The sequence below is a fragment of the Canis lupus genome, chromosome 1, assembly GCF_003254725.2.
Source record: "Canis lupus dingo isolate Sandy chromosome 1, ASM325472v2, whole genome shotgun sequence".
In the NCBI taxonomy this organism is placed as follows: Eukaryota; Metazoa; Chordata; class Mammalia; order Carnivora; family Canidae; genus Canis; species Canis lupus.
The window spans coordinates 57,113,030-57,132,182 of NC_064243.1; the positions used below are offsets into that span (position 1 = coordinate 57,113,030).

Consider the following 19,153-nt stretch of genomic DNA (forward strand, 5'->3'; position numbering starts at 1 on the left):
GAAATTAAAAGATTCTTCTCCAGGGAAAATCACTGGTCTGAGAGAAAAGATCTACAGATAAAGGCTTTTAGATAGTTCTCCAATGAAACAGCCAAAGTCTCATGTTATTACTCTGTAGGGAGGCCAATAATGGGCAAGTAAACCCTCGTCTGATAACCAAGTTTACAGTAGTTTTCTTTAGTGTCTCACTCTTAAATATGAATAGATGCTCAACGATCACCAAGCATTAGTGTATGGTGGTGGCAGCAAAGATGAAACCCAATACGATCATAAAGGAGAACTGGGCAGCCCAGGTGGCTCAGCGGCTTAGCGCTGCCTTTGGCCAGGGCCTGATCCTGGAGCCTCGGGATCGAGTCCCACGTCGGGTTCCCTGCATGGAGCCTGCTTCTCCCTCTGCCTGTGTCTCCGCCTCTCTCTCTCTCTCTCTGTCTCTCATGAATAAATAAATAAAATCTTTAAAAAGAAAAGAAAAAACTGTGAAGAATCAGAGACAATGAATGAAAAAGAAAAAAGTACTTTAAGGAAACCACATTTAATATCTTCAGAGAGACCAAAAAAAAAGATATTTAATTCATGATTCAAAAATAGGAAATAGCTCTTGGGATTAAAAATACAATAGCAGAATTTAATAATACAATAGCAGAATCTATCTATCTACCTCTCAATCTATCTATCTCAATCTACCTCTATCTATCTATCTATCTATCTATCTATCTATCTATCTATCTCTATTTCAATCCAGAGCTGGAAGATAAGCCAACAAATTTTTCAGCAAACAGAACAAGATAGAAAACAGGATCTTCATAGGGGCAGAAATGATGTGTTCTTTATCTTCTATATTCCGTGCCCAGAATCGCATCTGGAAAAGTCTCTTTCAATGCTGTTGAACCCCAGGCTGGATTACAAAGTTTCTGTGTCACACTAATTTAGAATTCCTTATTTGCAACTATTCATCCGTCAGGGACTATCTTTTTGCCAGAATTCACAGATGTCATAGAATCCGAAGTTTAAACGGCAAAATTGAAACCCGTGAACGAGCAGGACGCACAGGAAGCGGTTAATGCAGCTGAAGCCGCCGAGCCTCCCCGGTGGAGCCCCACGAGGTTGCATTTTCCGTCGTGCACCCCCAGCGCGGCTCTACTATTCGGTGACAGCGCCCGGCGCCGCTTAGGCTCCCCATCCACACCACCTTGAAGGATGAATGACTGAATCTGCAAACGCAACCCACGCTTGAGTGTGAATGGAGGGGAGCTCGCGCGGAGGACGAGGTCGGGAGGACACGCGGCTGCCACCGCGCGCGCTCCCGGCTGACACCCGGGAGGTGGGGCGAGGGCGGGGCAGATGCGGGCCACGCCCCTTGAGGGGTGGAGCTAGGCCGCTCGCTTGCGTGCAAGGGCTTCTGGGAGCCGAGCCTCGGGGTCTCGGGGAAGGGGCGCCGGGAGCCGCCATCTTGAGCTGCCGGCTTGGTCGCTGCGCTGGACGCTGGGGACCGAGTGGCGGCCCCGCGGCCCCGCGGTTACCTGCAGCGGACGCCGCCGCCGGGAACTGGGCAGTTAAGACGCCGGCTAGAGTGCCACGTTAATGGGTAAGTCGGGGGCGGGCAGGCCAGGTTGGGTGAGAACCCCGGGCCAGGTCCCTTTGGGAGTTACAGGGTCCAGGGGCCACCGTTACTTGCCCCTTTGCTGGCGGAGGCTCGAGGACAGGCCGTGCTGCCGGGTATCGGGGTTCCCCCCCGCCCCCCGGTGTACCGCGGGGAGACCGCGGGGGCGTGGCCGCCGGACCCGGTGTTCGCTGCCGCGAAGGTGCGGGAACGCAGAGCCTCGCAGGCGGGAGGAGCCCTGCGGGCCGAGCCGGTGCCGCCGCCCCGGGCCTGGGCCCCGATTCTCGGTACGAGGGCTGGTCGGACGTCGCTCGCTCCCGGGACGCGGCGTCTGCGTGGCTCAGGCAGCGCGTTACGAGTTCCCCGGGGCCCGGAATCCGGCCCGGGTGGTGGCCCCGGGGGCCTACTTGCCGCACGGTCGCGGCGCGCCAGGTGCAGGTGCAGGTGCCCCGGGGCGGGGGGGGGGGGGGGCTCCTGTCCACGCCGGCAAGGGTGGGTGGGTTACATGCTTCTCTCTGATGGCCTGTCATCTGCCTCCCCTCCCAAGATGGAAATTTAATAGGTGTTTTCCTCGGCGGTGCCTAGGAGATGAAGGATCCGAAAGCTATGAAACGGTATAGCATCACTATGTGATGCTTCAAAAGACTAGGACATCGGCATTTACACTTAGGCTTTTAAAACATTTTTTTTTTTTTTTTCTCCCCAAGAGAACGGACCTCTGACCTGGTGTCTCTTAATTACAACGCTCGGTGATTCTTATTCTGTAGGGAAGCGACTTTTCTTGGTAAACAAGGTTCAGCTGTGTCTCGTCTTCGCTGCCTGTTCGGTTGTCGGGGCTCTAGTCGGCAGGCAGGCTCCCCGTCTTGTGCCGATGTTAAATATTTTTTTTTTTTTTTTTTTTGCTGCTAGGCACCCAAACCCGTAGGAATGGAGGCTTTTTTTTAGGGGCATGAGAAATTCGGTTGATAAATAGAAGAAGTTCAAATTCCAGTTACTTTCCCAGCCTCAAGCCAGTATTTTCAAAGAGCTAAGTGAAGAAAAAAAATAAGCTTATGACTGAAAATAAAAGGAAATCCTTTGTGCAACCTCGAAGTATGTGAATGTCATTTTTTCTTTTTGAAATCAGTTGTATGAGGGGCACCTGGGTGGCTCAGTGGTTGAGCGCCTTGGGCTCAGGGCGTGATCCAGGGGTCCTTGGGATCCAGCCCCCCACCCCCATCGGGCTCCCTGCAGGGAGCCTGCTTCTCCCTCTCTGTGTCTCTCATGAATAAATAAAATCTTTTTAAAAAATAATTTGTATGAGATAGCAAAGATAGAAAAGGGAACAATCCTGTTGGGCCAGGCACCTTTAAGAGATGACTTTTCTTGGACTTGTCCGGTTTAAAGCAACTGCAGTGAGGATGCAGGTGTTCAGTAAGAAGTTAGTACTATATCCGAAAAGGAAACCAATGATTCATGAGTTGTTGGGAGTAGATTTTATTTGGTTGACATATTTATATTCAAGGTTTTATTTTTTTTATAAATTTATTTTTTATTGGTGTTCAATTTGCCAACATACAGAATAACATCCAGTGCTCATCCCATCAAGTGCCCCCCTCAGTGCTGGTCACCCAGTCACCACCACCTCCCCCCCCACCTCACCTCCCCTTCCACCACCCCTCGTTCGTTTCCCAGAGTTAGGAGTCTCTCATGTTCTGTCTCCCTCTCTGATATTTCCCACTCTTTTTTTCTCCTTTCCTCTTTATTCCCTTTCACTATTTTTTATATTCCCCAAATGTATATTCATGGTTTTAATTGTGGTCACCTAGAATAATGGTCTTAGAAGTACTAGTGTTGAGTGTGTAGGTTGGGGAGGCACAAGGTGATTGAATCAAATGTGGGGAGAAGATATTAGAAATTGTTTCTTTACCTTTTAAAACTATTCCCTTTTTAAAAAAACTTTTGTTAATTTTATAATGGGATGGAATTTTAGCCTAGAAATACTTGTATATAAATAAATGTGGGGATGAATGCACTAATATATTTTGCATACATGAGGATATGTGATCAAAAACAATTAGAGGGGATCCCTGGGTGGCGCAGCGGTTTGGCGCCTGCCTTTGGCCCAGGGCGCGATCCTGGAGACCCGGGATCGAATCCCACGTCGGGCTCCCGGTGCATGGAGCCTGCTTCTCCCTCTCCCTCTGCCTGTGTCTCTGCCTCTCTCTCTCTCTGTGTGACTGTCATAAATAAAAAAAAAATTAAAAAAAAAATTAGAGGCCAGTGACCTGGAAAAGCCTAATGTTGTAGGTGATAAATACTAAGATGCTTATTGCTGTGAACATTTCATTTTGCTAAAATGTTTTATACTTATTGAGCGTAATGCAACAAGTAATGTTGAAGCCCAGTTTGCTCTGCAGTGAACTTATCTCTGTTTTTCTCTTCCCAGAGCCTAAACTCTTATTAATAAAACAATTTTTATATATGAAATGCTTAGAGAATAATGCTGAACATTGTTATTATTAATAAAGTTAGATTGAGCTGTTTCTAATGATAAGTATTTGTAGGTCCACAGTATTGTTGCAATCCATTCATTAAATCCTTTGAAAGAAGGATTTTCGTCAATTATAAATGCACTTTAATTGCTAGAATATACATGTGATAGGTTCAAAGACAGAGAGTACCTCTTAAATCATTCTGAAGTGCTCAGCCTATTCCATTCTACTTTTAGCTCCACCTATAATGAAATTTTTCTGTCTTTACCAGTGACCTAATTATCACATCTTTTGCCTCATGTGGTATTTAGCTTATTGTTGGAACTTGTATTCGTTCAATGAATCAATGAATGAATAAATTGAGTGACTTATTTTTAGTGCTACTACAAATGAAATACTCCTTTGTCTTTTGAATTCCCTTCTCTTTCAGGACTCTTACTTCTGATTATCTTATTCCTCTGACCTATTTCTTTTGGTTTCCTTTGCTCTTTCCTTTTCCCAATAGAAGGTAAACGTTCTCAAGATTTCTCCCTTGGCCATCTCTCTTTTATAGCTCTGCATGATCTTGGGTGATCAGTTGGACTCTTCATCAGTTTTGACCCTATTTTTTAACCATCTATAGGTCTTAATCTCCTGTATGTGCCCTAAGTATTAATAAGTATATAATTATAACATCTTTAAAATGAAAATTACTATACATCTAGTAGAATGGCTACAATTAACAACAAAATTCTGACAATACCAAGTGTAGACAGAACACAGAGCAACAGGAAGTCTTATACATTGCTGGTGGAAATGCAGAATGGTACAATACTCTGCAATTTCTTATAAAAAATGAAGCATACACTTGCCATATTATCTATCAATCCTACTTCTAAATATTTACCTGAAGAGAAATGAAAACCTATATTTACACAAAAACCTGCATGTAAATATTTATAACAGATTTCTTCATAACTGCACTAAACTAGAAACAACCTAAATGTCCTTCAACTAATGAGTGGATAAACTGGAATATCTATGCAATAAGGTACTACTCAACTATAAGAAGGAATAAATTGTCAATATATGCCAACAGTATGGATCACACAAATACACTGTGCTAAATAAAATAAGCCAATTTAAGAACATTTTGCATTTCCAATTTCGCTAATTTAAGCCAAAGTAAGACTTCTGTTATTAATCCATTTATGTGAAATTCAGGAAAAGTCAGAACACTGAAGATGGAGAACCCAATCAGTGGTTACCAGGTGTTAAGGGTGGGAGAAGGGTTAATAGGAGCAGCAACCAGGTTTTTTAGGGAACATGGAGCTATTCTGTATCTTTATTGCCTGTGCATTTGTCAAACTCATAGAACTTTATACCAAAAGAGTGATATTTTTACTGTATATAAATTAAAAAAATAAAACAATTTTTTGCTTTCATCTCAAAACAAGCTCAAAAACAAGTAAGCAATCAAACAAAACCATCGCTCTGATACTCCATCTTTATTCCCTGTCTTATTTTGTTGCTGTACTGAAATATCTCAAGCTAAAAACCATGGAGTCATTCTAAGCTACTTTTTCTTCTTCACCACATATTCCTTACATTTATTTGGTCTCTGATTCTTATTGAATCAGTTCTGCAATGTTTCTGTAATCAGCCAGTCTTCTACATTTCCAGTTAAGCTACTGTTTTAGTTCAGTTCTTTATCATCAAAGTTTGAAACAATCTCTTTAATTTTTAAAATTTCTTTACTCAGGATCAAGTCCAAATTTCTCAACTTGATTTCAGGAACCATATGTGTTGTTAGTTACCTTTCTATCTAGCTTTATCTCCTGCCTTTTCTCCCACAAATCTTTTTTGTTCAGGCATACTTAATTTCTTACCGTTTTATGTTTATGCCAGTCTTCTGTAAGAATGCTGCCTTTGCATATATTCCCTCTGCTTGAAATGCTTATTCCTTCCCTTTTCTCTCTTCATCCTCTTCTCTGGCAAATTCTTGCTCTTTTAAGATAAATTTCAGAGCTCCTTTAGCTCCTTAATTAGTTGCTATATCTTCTGTGCTCTTACAGGATTTAATGCATATGTTTTATTGTATAATTAGTTTATCTTCAACATCAGAAATGGCAGATAAATGCCAGCCTTTTCTTCTGTTTATTTTATAAGCATTAATTGATCACGAACATTCTCTCTGGTTTCCAAAAGTAAAATTATCACATTATTTTATTTTTTTATTTTTGTAAAGATTGTATTTGACAGAGAGCACAAGCAGAGGGAGGGAGAAGTAGGTTCCCCTCGAAGCAGAGAGGCTGATGTAGGGGTTGATCCCAGGACCCTGGGTCATGACCCGAGCCGAAGGCAGATGCTTAACTGACTGAGCCACTCAGGCGTGCCTATCACGTTATTTTAAATGGAAAATGTTATATAAAGTATTGTAAACATACTTGTAAGGAAGTTTATGTAAATGTTAATGTTTTAAAATACATTTATATTAAAACTACTTAAAAATAAAGTATACAAGTATTTCAGTATTTAAAAAGAAGTAATTATACAGTAGTACTGCAAATTAGTATTGCAGTCATGACTGAATTCATGACCCATGGAGCCTTAGTTCTGAAGTAAACGAAAGCAGCCAGACCCCCCAAAATGTTTGAGGTCTGCTTATTGAAGCCTAATACCATATTCCATTGAAAATAAGATCTTGCCAGGAGCTGTAGTATAGAAGCTTTCTACCCAACTATTTCATGATTGATTATATCCTAGCTGACAATGATGTTAAGATGCGTCCCACTTCAGAAAGATCAAAACACCAGGCACTGGGGAGTGCATCTTAAAATCAGTGAAGTTAGGGTCAATGACTTTATCTGTATTAAAACCAAAATCCATTATTTGATAGTTTAGTCCAAAAATATTTTGATCTTTTTGTTTCCATTTTGATATGGGAATGAGGGAACATATTCTTTATACATAATTTTAAGAATTAATTTTGTCTGTCTATTTAAGCCGTAAGCATGAACTTAGTTTTCCTTGAGTAGACATCTCATGTTGTTTTGAGAATTGTCAGTATGTTTTTTCTTCTCTCCTACCCTTAAGATGCCATGGCTAGTCCAGGGAAAGATAACTATAGGATGAAAAGTTATAAGAATAAAGCCCTAAATCCCCAAGAGATGCGTAGACGAAGAGAAGAAGAAGGAATACAACTTCGAAAACAAAAAAGGGAAGAGCAGGTAGGTGTCTTAAAATATTTAATTCTGTGTAACACAGAAACGTCATTATATAGATTTTAGAAGTTACATTATTATTGCTTATTTTTAGATAACTTAAAATGAAAAAATATTTTTAGGAGATTGAATAAATCTATTCTTTATTAGACTACAGGAATAATTCATGAATCAGAATCCTATGCTATTTTTAATCACTGAGAGGAATAGCTTTTCTGTTTTATTGATAAACATTTTATGTTCATCATGTTTTATCCCAGTGTTAAGGAATTTCTTACTCTTGAGCCTATTTAGATCACTTCCATTTGTCATTATAAAATTTGACAAAAACATTACTTTCATTTGTTGCTTTGTGATTTTCACAGTTCTTGCTCCTAAGTTAATTACAGTCTTCTTCCTATGCCACTCATACTGTTCCTTCTATAGTCTCATTAGCCAGCTAGCTCTCCTAGCCTTCTGTGTTTTGAACTTTGTATATGTGACATAAGGAACGGACAAATCATTTAAAAGAGTATATCTCAACATTTTTCATTCCAAGATATACTTAAATTTAGAAGTATATATAAGTAATTAAGAGGGTTTAGTCCTCACGTGCATGAATTAAAATTAATGTATAGGAAGGACTAGCAAATAATAAAAAGTAGGGAAAGTCCTCCTCTTTTAGATATACGATTTATCATCTCCCTATCTATAGTATCTAACACAGTCCTTACTATCAGTCCCTGCTATAATATAGTAAAGACTCAAAAAAAGTCTGTTGAGTAAATGATTAGAAAGAAATGTATACTGGTTAAAGAAGAGCAGTATTTCTTCAGCTATCAAAAAGAATATACCAGATTTTTTTTGTATATTTTGATATAGGAAATGATCCATATATCCCCCTCAGTGACCTCACTATGCCTCATTCCTCTTTTTTTTCTTTATTTTTATTCATTCTTGAAATAATAAGGATAGGGCCATATTTCGTTGAGAGGTGTTCTCTATTCCTTAGTAATCTGCTATATGTTTGTTAATATATCGCATTATTTTTCCTATGTAACTAATTTGCTTTTTTATTAATATTTTCTTGGAAAAACTCTTAGACATCTCATATATCAGTGTGAGCATATGTGCTTTTTGAATGCTGTAAAATGTAAATGTGTACTCCACTTATGGGACCGGCCATTGGTAGAAGACCTGAGGTTAAGAACGACCCAAAGCAGTCTGTCTGCAGGATAAGAGCTAACCAAGCTCTTTGGAAAGTTCTAACTTTTCAAAGATAATTTAGGTTATCATGGTACAGTGATTGAGAAATACTATTTAGAATTTTAAATCATCAGTTTGTTTTGTTCACTTAAATAAAAAATATAATTCTATGGGAATTCAGTGTTTTATGGAAAGCCCAGTGTATAAAGTGATTTCTTTTTATTACAGTTGTTCAAACGAAGAAATGTCTCTCTGCCCAGAAATGATGAATCTATGCTAGAAAGTCCTATCCAGGATCCAGATATCAGTTCCACTGTACCCATTCCAGAGGTAGGTATTATAAACATGTTTTTCAAATTATACTTCATCAATGTTTCAGAGCTACTGAATATAGCAGTGATTATTCATGTAAAATATTTAAGTGATAAAGTATATTTTCTTTGTTTTAGGAAGAAGTTATCACCACAGATATGGTTCAGATGATATTTTCTAACAATGCTGATCAACAGCTAACAGCAACTCAGAAATTTAGAAAGCTACTTTCTAAAGGCAAGAATTGTTTTCAATTTGCTTATTTGATATTATAAGATTCTGTAATAGAGTTTTACTTATTAGATATTTTTTATTTTAAGGCATTTTCCTTGTCAGTAGGTCATTAGTTCTTAATTCTTCTTTAAAATGTATTTGTAGGGGGTCCCTGGGTGGCTCAGCGGTTTAGCGCCTGCCTTCAGCCCAGGGTGTGATCCTGGAGTCCCAGGATCAAGTCCCACGTCGGGCTTCCTGCAGAGAGCCTGTTTCTCCCTCTGCCTGTATCTCTGCCTCTCTCTCTCTGTCTCGCATGAATGAATAAATAAAATCTTTAAAAAAATAAAATAAAATGTACATGTAAATAGATCTATTTTTTTAAATAAAGTTTATTTAAATAAGCTCCATGGCCAATGTGAGTCTTAAACTCACAACTTCAAAATCAAGAATCACTTGCTGTAATGACAGAGCCAGTCAGGGAACCCTAAAGGAAGTATTTTTTAATCCTTTTTGTTTTATATATAGGGAACATTAACAGACAAGTTTCTGGAGAATCACGAGAGTATATTTTATGTTGAAGCCAAGGGAGGGAGAAAGAGTTGTTAGTACTGGATCCCTGGGTGGCTCAGCGGTTTGGCACCAGCCTTCAACCCAGGGTGTGATCCTGGAGACCCGGGATCAAGTCCCACATCAGGCTCCTTTCATGGAACCTGCTTCTCCCTCTGCTTGTGTCCCTGCCTCTCTGTCTCTCTGTCTCTCTTTTTCTCTGTGTCTCTCATGAATGAATGAATAAAATCTTAAAAAAAAAAAAAAAAGAGTTGTTAGTACTTAGATTGCCAATAGCTGAAATATCTTGATTTTAATTTTGCATATCTTTGTTTTAAAATTTCCTAGAGATTTTATGATTCTTAAAAGCCTTCTGCATTTCATGAAAATTGATAAAGAATCCTACATAATCCAGTAGCATTTCTGTGAATAATGAATGATAACTGATGAAATAGAGTATCATTTGGCTGAGAAACATTAGAAAATGGTTGGTAGGGGAGGAGGAGACATTGCCTGGGGTATGCTTATAAAGAATTAGCAGGAACATTATCTATCAGTTGGTGTTTTGAGTGTTAGGCTGTAATACTCCATGTTGTGAAGGTAACCTTCTAACAAACAGTCTTCAACTTAAAAAATTTAAATTTTTGTGTAGAAAATATTTTAAAATTTCTCTTACTATAATTAATGAATAAGAATTTGCTTTCCAGTAGCACTGCAATTATTAGAATATTTGTTTACTTCCGTTAAGTCCACCTAAGGGTTTTAAACTTGGTCAGTAAAACCTAGGAAAGAGTTATTTTGTGCATCCTGTAAATTGACACAGGGACCAGGTTATTGTCTTTTTGTGTCTGTGTAATAACTTAATTCTTATTTAATTTTTAGAACCTAACCCACCAATAGATCAGGTTATACAGAAACCGGGAGTTGTACAGAGATTTGTGAAATTTCTTGAAAGAAATGAAAATTGTACTTTACAGGTGAGTTCTAAAGTTTTCTTTCTTAATGTCCTTTGAGAAATAACATACAATGAAAGTTTCTAGTGAACCTCTGCAATGCTAAATATATTGTAAGCATTCAGGAAATACTTGGTAATTAAAGGAAGAGGTAGTGCCTGCCACCTGTCTTGCCTTGGTCATGTTATGATTGCTGGTTTCTTCTTGGGACTGTTATTTTATTTAAAATATTTGGGAAAACTATATAAAATGATTCCTAATGGTAATAAAAATTTTGTACATGTCAACCTTTAATAACTTTTTCATTTTAGAAAACCTCAAATTAAAATGTTAATGAATAATTTTTTTTTTTTTTTGGCTCTTAGTTATTTAGGGTTGTAACTTTTTAGTATAAACACTTTTACCTCTTAAAATATTTTTATTTGATTAATTTTTTTTTTTTGAAAAAAATGAAATGAATATAATCAACTAAAAACATGACCAAAGTTAGGTTTCTCTAAATGAGCATTGCTTCTCAGTTATATTGTAGTGACAGTTGTAAGATATCTTCCAGGTAATTGGCTGCTAATAGTAAATTACTGAAGTTTGCAAGTGTTTTACTGTTTTTTTAAGAAAGATTGCTTTTCCTGACTTCATTGCTATATATATTCTTATGTAGGAGTACAGTGTGGAATCTAATCTATCAGGAATTGCACAAGACCTGCACCTAGTTTATCTGTGCTATTGTCAGTAGTAGAAGATTGTTACTGGTATTTATTTGAGTAAGAGTTGTTGAAATTGCAACTTAAAATAGTGTTCCACTTATCTGAGTAACTTAGAAAAGCTCTTCACATTTTAGATAATAAGCAAAGGAATGTGTTGCACATGTGAACGTTACCTATCATGACTTTTATGCTGAAAAATTTTGAGAGTGTTTACAATAAGGATGCCTGAGGAAAAAGCCACTTGGTATTATATATAGTCATACTGTGCATTAGTTTTCAAAGTCTTTGGGTGTTAGCGCTGTAAGGACTAAAGGTCATGACTTCTAGTCCATTTGTTTTATGTCTAAGCCCCAACTCCATACTAAAACCCAAGTCTCCCGATACATAGCTTATTTTTTTTTAAAGATTTTATTTATTTATTCATGACAGAGAGAGAGGGGCAGAGACACAGGCAGAGGGAGAAGCAGGCTCCACACAAAGAGCCCAATGTGGGACTTGATCCTGGGACTCTGTGATCATGCCCTGAGCCGAAGGCAGATGCTCAACCACTGAGCCACCCAAGAGTTGCAGGATTTATATAGCTTATTATTTGGCATTTTAATTCTAAATGAATGAAAGAGGAAATGAGTAAATATGTATAAATAAAACTGAGTGCGTGCTAGTTTTAGCCGTATATTGTAAGTCTTTGTATTACAAAATTAAAATATTGTCCCTCTCTGCAGAAATTCTTCACTCTTTTTTGGGGAAGACAAACATGTAAACAGATTTTTGATGCCGTAGTATACTTAGTGCTATATCAGAACTATAAACAAAGTGTTTTAGGAGCACAGAACATAATTACTCATCTGTGTAAGGGAAGTTAAAGAAGACTTCACAAAGGTAGTATTGTGTGGCTAGTCTCAAGGATGAACGAGAGTTGGCAACCCAAAAAGAAGAAAGTTATTACCAGGTTGTGGGAACAGCTCCAAAAAGCGTAGAGTATTCAAGAAGAACATTGGGGAGTTTGGCATGTATTAATCATTGCAGTTAAGACTTAACAAAATTCAGCAATATGGGCTTGGGATAGCTGTAGCTTTGTTCTATTACCCAAGATCATATGAAATATGCTAATTCTGATTATTGGTCTGTTGAAAAGGTTTTCCAGTGGAGGGCTACAAGCCATGTTGGCCTACAAACAAGTTTTGTTTGTCCTGCATGTGTTTTAAAAATGTATTCACATTTAGATATTAGCCTTTAAAACGTTGGGAATTTCATATGAAAATCTAGATTTTTGGCTTCTTTTGACAAATCAGAAGAGATGGCATTCCTGCCACTTAGTAAAGATCTAGTGGACCTGAATAGGACCTGGGCCCACCCTATTTTTTTTTTAATAAAGTTATTTTTTTCAATAAAGTTATTTTTTTCCCCTTCTTTTTAGAAATACCATAATTATGCTCTCCAGTTTGCTATAATTCCCTGCTTAGTCATATCACTCCTTTTATTGTTCTTTTATTGTTAATTATCTATTTTGTCAACTTGTGAATTCAGCAGTCTTTAATGCTTTCTCCTGGGTATACCTAGTAGAATATTAGGGGGTAACTTTTTAATTGTTCTTTGTTTGTTTAGAATTGGTTAGGAGTATGGATTAGGACTAGGATTATATTTTTCCAATATAAATTCCTCCCTTAGAAATTTAGACTTACACATGATAGTAACTATTTTCATACCTTTTAATAATACTTTTGGATGAGTTTTCATTCTATTAATCATAGTGATAGGTACCTTTCATGTGAAAAGTTGTCTATGCCAAATATTTTTAAAGTTATAGTCACTCCTTAGTTTGTTAATTTGTAGATCATTTTCAGTAATTCACTAGTTAATTGTGTATTGGGAACCATGGATTGAATTTTCTGTTTTGTTACAAATCTATCTCATTTAAGTATATCAGAATTTATTTTTTATTTTTTTTAGTATATCAGAATTTAAGTAGGATTGATATGAGTGACTTCTCAGAGGTTCTGTTGCTCATAGGAGTACTATGAGCCCTGCTTGTGGATCTGCTCATAGTGAACTCTGACTTTGAACAAGTCAGCTAAGTCTCTGGAATTCTAAGTTTCTTAATTTCTTAAAATGGGGAGGTTGGAACTAGATGATCCATCCCTAAGGAAACAAAAGTACCTTTTAGGATTCTAAGTTCCATAAAAATACTTTTGCTTTATTAAGTAGTGTCTCATTGATTTTTGAACTGCTTGCTTTAGGACACCTGGCTCTCTGAATAGTAACCATTAGGAGTTTTGTGAATTATAATTTCACATGTGTTCATGTATTCACGATTTTGAAATCTTTCATTATGTTCTTCTCAGTTTTTGTTTTTCCAAATTGAATCCTTTTTTAAAACTAAGGGTTTTATTTATGAAATCTGATTAATCTTCTATAATCATAAATCATACAGGCTTGTCCAGCTAACTCTTTACTCCCTCTCTTCTTCCTTTCTTTCTGACATTTCTTTGGTGCTTTCATTTATTTCCTTAGTTTGAAGCTGCATGGGCATTAACTAATATAGCATCTGGAACTTTTCTGCATACCAAGGTAGTGATTGAAACTGGGGCTGTTCCAATATTTATTAAACTTCTTAATTCAGAGCATGAAGATGTGCAAGAGCAGGTATGTTTTTATATTTACTAGATTTTAATGTCCTCTAGAGAGTTGCAGGTGCCTTGCATTTGTTAAAATGTAGTAATTTTTGTTCAGTGTCAATTTAGAAAGAAGGCAGAATGAACTGTCTCAGGCATAATCCTGGGTTCTCTCTAAGTGTGATCTCAGGTATCAGAAATTACTATTCCTGAGTATAAAACAGCATACTGGAACTCAGAATTAGTAATTTACCCAGTCACAGTAAATTGCTGAACCAAGTTTTAAACCTGAGCTAGTCTGACTCTGTATTTTTTGCATGTACATAGAATTATTTTGTTGTGTCTTTTTAAAATACCACATTATTTTTAATGGAACTATTTTTAAATAAACATTTATAAGTAAATTCTCAGAGTCGTAAAGAGGGAAAATTTAATCACATATACTTTGTACCAATGAAAGAAAATAAAATGTTTTGAAATTTCTGTTTTTGAACTATTTTTATTGCAAATCGATCTGTTGGTCCACCATTCCATTCATCTGTTTAGTTTTTTATATATATGGTTTTTTATCCCCACTTAACTGATATTGGGAGCCTTTTCTAATGACATGAACTATTCTTCCAAGAAAATTTTACTCATTACACATTATCTAGTCAGGTATGTACCATAATTTGTTACCTTTTATTATATATTAAAATTATTTTCAACTAATTAATATTAATATTATAATGAATATCATTATATTTCAGTTTGTATGTGTGTCTTGATTATTTCATTAGGCAAAATGATTTAACCCTGGCAAATGAAAAATTTTTTAAATTCTTAATATTTCAAAGTTGACCTTTGAAGAAGTTACATATACTGATTTCCCCACCAACAGAATATTAGACTTCAGGGTGAAAAATCTCTTTACTTCAAAAATTTTTTCTTAAGGTGGTTCTATGGCTTAGTTGGTTAAAGTGCCTTGGTTAAAGTGCCTTTAACAAAAATAAAAATTTTTGTTAAAAAATAGAAAATAAATTTAGGTCTAGAGTAAATGTTAAAAATATTTTTGACCCATGTTTTAGGTATTAAAATTTTCCCAATTGAAAAAGTAACTTATGTCTACTTTTGAACTGACTTTAAAAATTTGAAGTGAGAATGTAATGAAATGATAAGTTGCATTTGCATAATTCATTTAATTGAAATTTAATAAGTGAATAATTTGATCTTCTACTTCTAATTATTTAAAAAATTAGAATGAACCTGGACTAATTCTAAACTTATTTTCAAAGATCAATCCAAGCCAATTCTTGTAGTATCTTTACTTCACTTTTCTATATTTTGTCTCTCCTTCCCTTTTACAAATTTGTCCTTACCCAGTGAGTGGATTCCTTGGCATAGGTATAGGTAATTGCAAATTTCACTAAATTGATATATTTTGTCTCCATGTAGATTCAGCATAGACAGACTTTCCCTTCGTTGAACAGAATAATGATAATTTCACTAGTGTAATTAAAAAATGTTAATGCCCTGTTCTTCTTCGGTTGATTAAAAATATTGTTAATAAATGGTACTTTTAAACGTTCTTTACTGTCCTATTAGCATGTTTTCATTTTTTTTTTAACAATTTGTAAACTATTTGTTCATTCTGTAGAGAGAGTATCTCATTTAAGATATTGTAACAGAATATTTTTTTCTCATTTTCCTAAGGCTGTTTGGGCACTTGGTAATATTGCTGGTGACAATGCAGAATGTAGAGATTTTGTTTTGAATTGTGAAATACTTCCACCTCTTTTAGAGTAAGTACCTCTATCACAAATTAATACTAGTTTCAGAATAGAAAACTATATTCTACATTATATTCTACATACATAATTATGTTCTTCAGTGATGCTTTTCAATTTGGTATATGGTTAGCTGTATTTGCAAGAGCAATAGCTTAAACGTAGGTAAAACAAACAAAAAATTCCAAATTTATCATTTCTTTTATATCCTCTTTTTTTTTTTCTTTTATATCCTCTTAAGCTGTACTTAAGTTATACTTAACAGTGTTTTATTTATTTTTTATTTTTTTGATTTTATTTATTTATTTGAGAGAGAGAGAGGAGAGTGAGAGAGCACAAGCAGGAGGAGCGGCAGAGGGAGAGGGAGAAGCAGGCACTGAGCAGGGAGCCTGACACAGGGCTCAGTCCCAGGTTTCTGGAGCCAGAAGCAGATACTTACTTGACCGAGCCACTCAGGTGCCACTAACAGTGTTTATTGTGTATTGATGCTTACTGTGTTGAAATAATAATTATACAAAATAAGAGTATGTAGTAATTTTTAGTACAATAAAAATTTAAATTTTGCTAAAGAAGGGCATCTTTAGTACATGAACAGATGATGTATTTAGGATATCAGGTTTTTATATTTGATGTTGAAATGTTCAGAGATCAAAGATCATAAGAGATTTTTCTTTCAAAATTAGAATTTACTTAAATGATTTATCTACTGGTTTCTTTTTCAAATACATTATACACTTTTTAGAAAAGCAATTACCCTATAATGTAAGGATCTTTACAGAAATTACATAAAAAAATTTTTTTAAAAGATTTTATTTATTCATCAGAGACACAGAGACACAGGCAGAGGGAGATGTAGGCTCCATGTAGGGAGCCCAATATGGGTGGGACTCGATCCCAGGACTCCAGGATCAAGCCCTGGACTGAAGGTAGGCACTAAATTGCTGAGCCACCCAGGTGTCCCACATAAAATTATTTGAGGGGTAGATTCCTTTATTAATCTTGGTTATTATTATTTACTAAGTGGACTTTTTTTTTGTTTTGTTTTGTTTTTTTTGTTTTGGTTTGATGCCACCTGCAGGTGGTGAAAAAGGAAAAACTGAGGAGATGGTTGAAAGGAAAAATTTTATCATTTCTGTGTTATTAGCCATATTTTCCAAGCTGAAGAATTGAATAGGAAGAATAAATTTTTAGTTACTAGTTTGCAAAAGATATGTTATTCCTTTAGAGAGAGTAAATTTCCATAGACCGAGTGATTTCACAGTATTTCACTCAACATTGAATACTTACCTATGTGCAGGCTACTGAACCACTTGCTACGATGTCATTATGTCATTAACTTTGGACTTATTCAAAATTAATCCAAAGTTTTGGGAATTTAACTGAGCTATGAAAGAAAATAGTGATTTAGAGTTCAATATCAGTTATTTTGAAATTCATACTATCAAAAGTATCTCTTAAATTTTCAATTTGAGATTTTTTTGGCCTGATAATATGGTTCATAGATTAAGCACTTTATTTCTTTTTACTTTTGCTCTCTGTCTTGTTTTCTTATTTGTTAATATCTCAAGTTGGCAATGGTTTATGAAATAGTAAGTAAGCATTTCTTAGTTTTAATTCCTTTAAATGTTCTAAGGAGCTTCTAATCATGACCAAAGAAACCAAACTAAAAAATAAAGCTCTAATGGAGAAAAAGTACCCAGGTATGTAGTGCTGGTTATAAACATAATAAATTTCAGAACAGGAGTAGGCTTAAAAAATCAGAAAGTTTCAAGTTCATTAAAAAATTGAGAAAAGTAGTGAAAGAGTAATTATGTCACCTCAGCTACTAGATGCTCCCACTTTAGTTGGGCAAAAGGAAGGAAGTGATTGGCTTTTATTAAGATTATGGATTATCTGTTCATATTGAAATTCACATTTTAGTTAATGTTTAAGTAAATGTAAAACTTCTATTAATGTACGGTTTTATCAATTCTGTTTGAGTTTTGTTTTATTCTACTTCATTTGTTTAACAGTAAGCGTAACTTTGCAGTAACCATAAACCTTTCAGCAAATGTAAATCTTTTATTACTGTAGATTTCATATACTGACACATTTGTTGTTTTAACTTTAATTTGTATAATAATTCCATTAATACAGATAAAGAAAAACATATATAACAGAGTTTAGCCAACTACAGGCCTCAGGCCAAATCTGGCCTGCTTCCTGTTTTGTAAATTAAGTTTTATTGGAGCACAATCATTCCATTTGCTCACTTTATATCTACAATTGCTTTTGTGCTGCATCAGCAGAGTTGAATGGTTGCCACAGAGAAAGGCCTGGAAAGTCTAAAATATTTACTGAAAAAGTTTCTCAGCTCCTGATTTAAAAAGTCAGTGTAATTTTTTTTATTTCTAAATGAGTAATGGTTTTAGAAGACAATTAGGGAAACCTGTACAACAGATTATTTTTTTAATATATAGTAATATATACATAACATAAAATTTATCATTTTAACTATTTTAAAATGTACAGTTGTGGCATTAAAGAGTGTTTTGTACCTATCACCACTATCTAGTTCCAGAACTTTTAGCACCCCAAGGAGAAACCCTATATCCGGTAAGCTGTCATATTCTGTTTCCTCCTAGCCTCAGCTCTTGGAAACCACTAATATGCTATTTATGGATTTGCCTGTTTTGGCTATTTCATATAAATGGAATCATACATTGTGTCACCTTTTGTATCTGGCTTTTTTCACATAGCGTATTGTTTTCACAGTTCATATTACAGTATATCAGTAATTTTTTTATCAGTATTATTTTTATGGCTGTATAATATTCTATTGTATGGATGTACTACCACATTTGTTCACCCATTCATCAGTTGATGGTCATTTTTTTTTTTTCGACTTTTGGATTAAATAGTATTCTAAATACTCTTATACAAGATTTTGTTAGAATGGTAGTTTTCAATTCTTTTTAGGTATACCTATGGATAGAATTGCTGGGTCATACGGTAACTCTAACTTCTTGGGAACCACCAAACTATTTTCCATAGCAGCAAGGTTATCTTCATTCTCAGGGTTATCTTCACTCTTGATAGTGTCCATTGAGTCACAAAAGTTTTTAATTTTGATGAAATCCAGTTTACATATTTTTTCGTTTTGTCGTTTATGTTTTTGGTGTATATAAGAAACCATTGCCAAATCAGAGGTCATGAATATTTGCTCTTATGTTTTCTTCTAAGAGTCTTATAGTGTTACCTTTTATATTTTCATCTTTTTAAAGATTTTATTTATTTGACAGAGAGAGAGAGAGAGAGCACAAGTGGGGGGAGCATCAGGGAGAGGGAGAGGGAAAAGCAGGCTCTCTGCTGAGCAGAGAGCTCAACATGGAGTTCGATCCCAGGACCCTGGGATCATGACCTGAGCTGAAGGCAGATGCTTAACCAGTTGAACCACCCAGGCACCCCTGTGTTTTCATCTTTGATCCGTTTCAAGTTAACTTTTTTATATGATGTGGGGTGTAAGGGGACATTCACTTATCACAGCATAATTTGTTGAAGAGAATATTCTTTATTCATTGAATGGTGTATATTGTTTTGATTACC

General features: G+C 35.8%; 1 protein-coding gene across 2 annotated transcripts in view; it reads left to right on the forward strand.

The window, feature by feature from the left end:
* The first annotated feature begins 1,330 nt into the window (after positions 1-1,330).
* The window catches only part of KPNA5 (karyopherin subunit alpha 5), a 42,981-nt gene continuing 25,158 nt past the window's right edge, over positions 1,331-19,153 (forward strand). Inside the window, exons 1-7 of one of the 2 annotated variants that reach the window (XM_025422824.3) lie at positions 1,331-1,585; positions 7,150-7,283; positions 8,691-8,792; positions 8,912-9,011; positions 10,416-10,510; positions 13,702-13,833; positions 15,495-15,583. In XM_025422824.3, the coding sequence (XP_025278609.1) occupies positions 1,582-1,585; positions 7,150-7,283; positions 8,691-8,792; positions 8,912-9,011; positions 10,416-10,510; positions 13,702-13,833; positions 15,495-15,583 (656 nt within the window). In that variant the 5' untranslated portion in view covers positions 1,331-1,581. Of the gene's footprint in view, positions 1,586-2,192; positions 2,215-7,149; positions 7,284-8,690; positions 8,793-8,911; positions 9,012-10,415; positions 10,511-13,701; positions 13,834-15,494; positions 15,584-19,153 lie in introns of those variants that run through there. The other variant, XM_025422825.3, reaches the window with a different exon arrangement.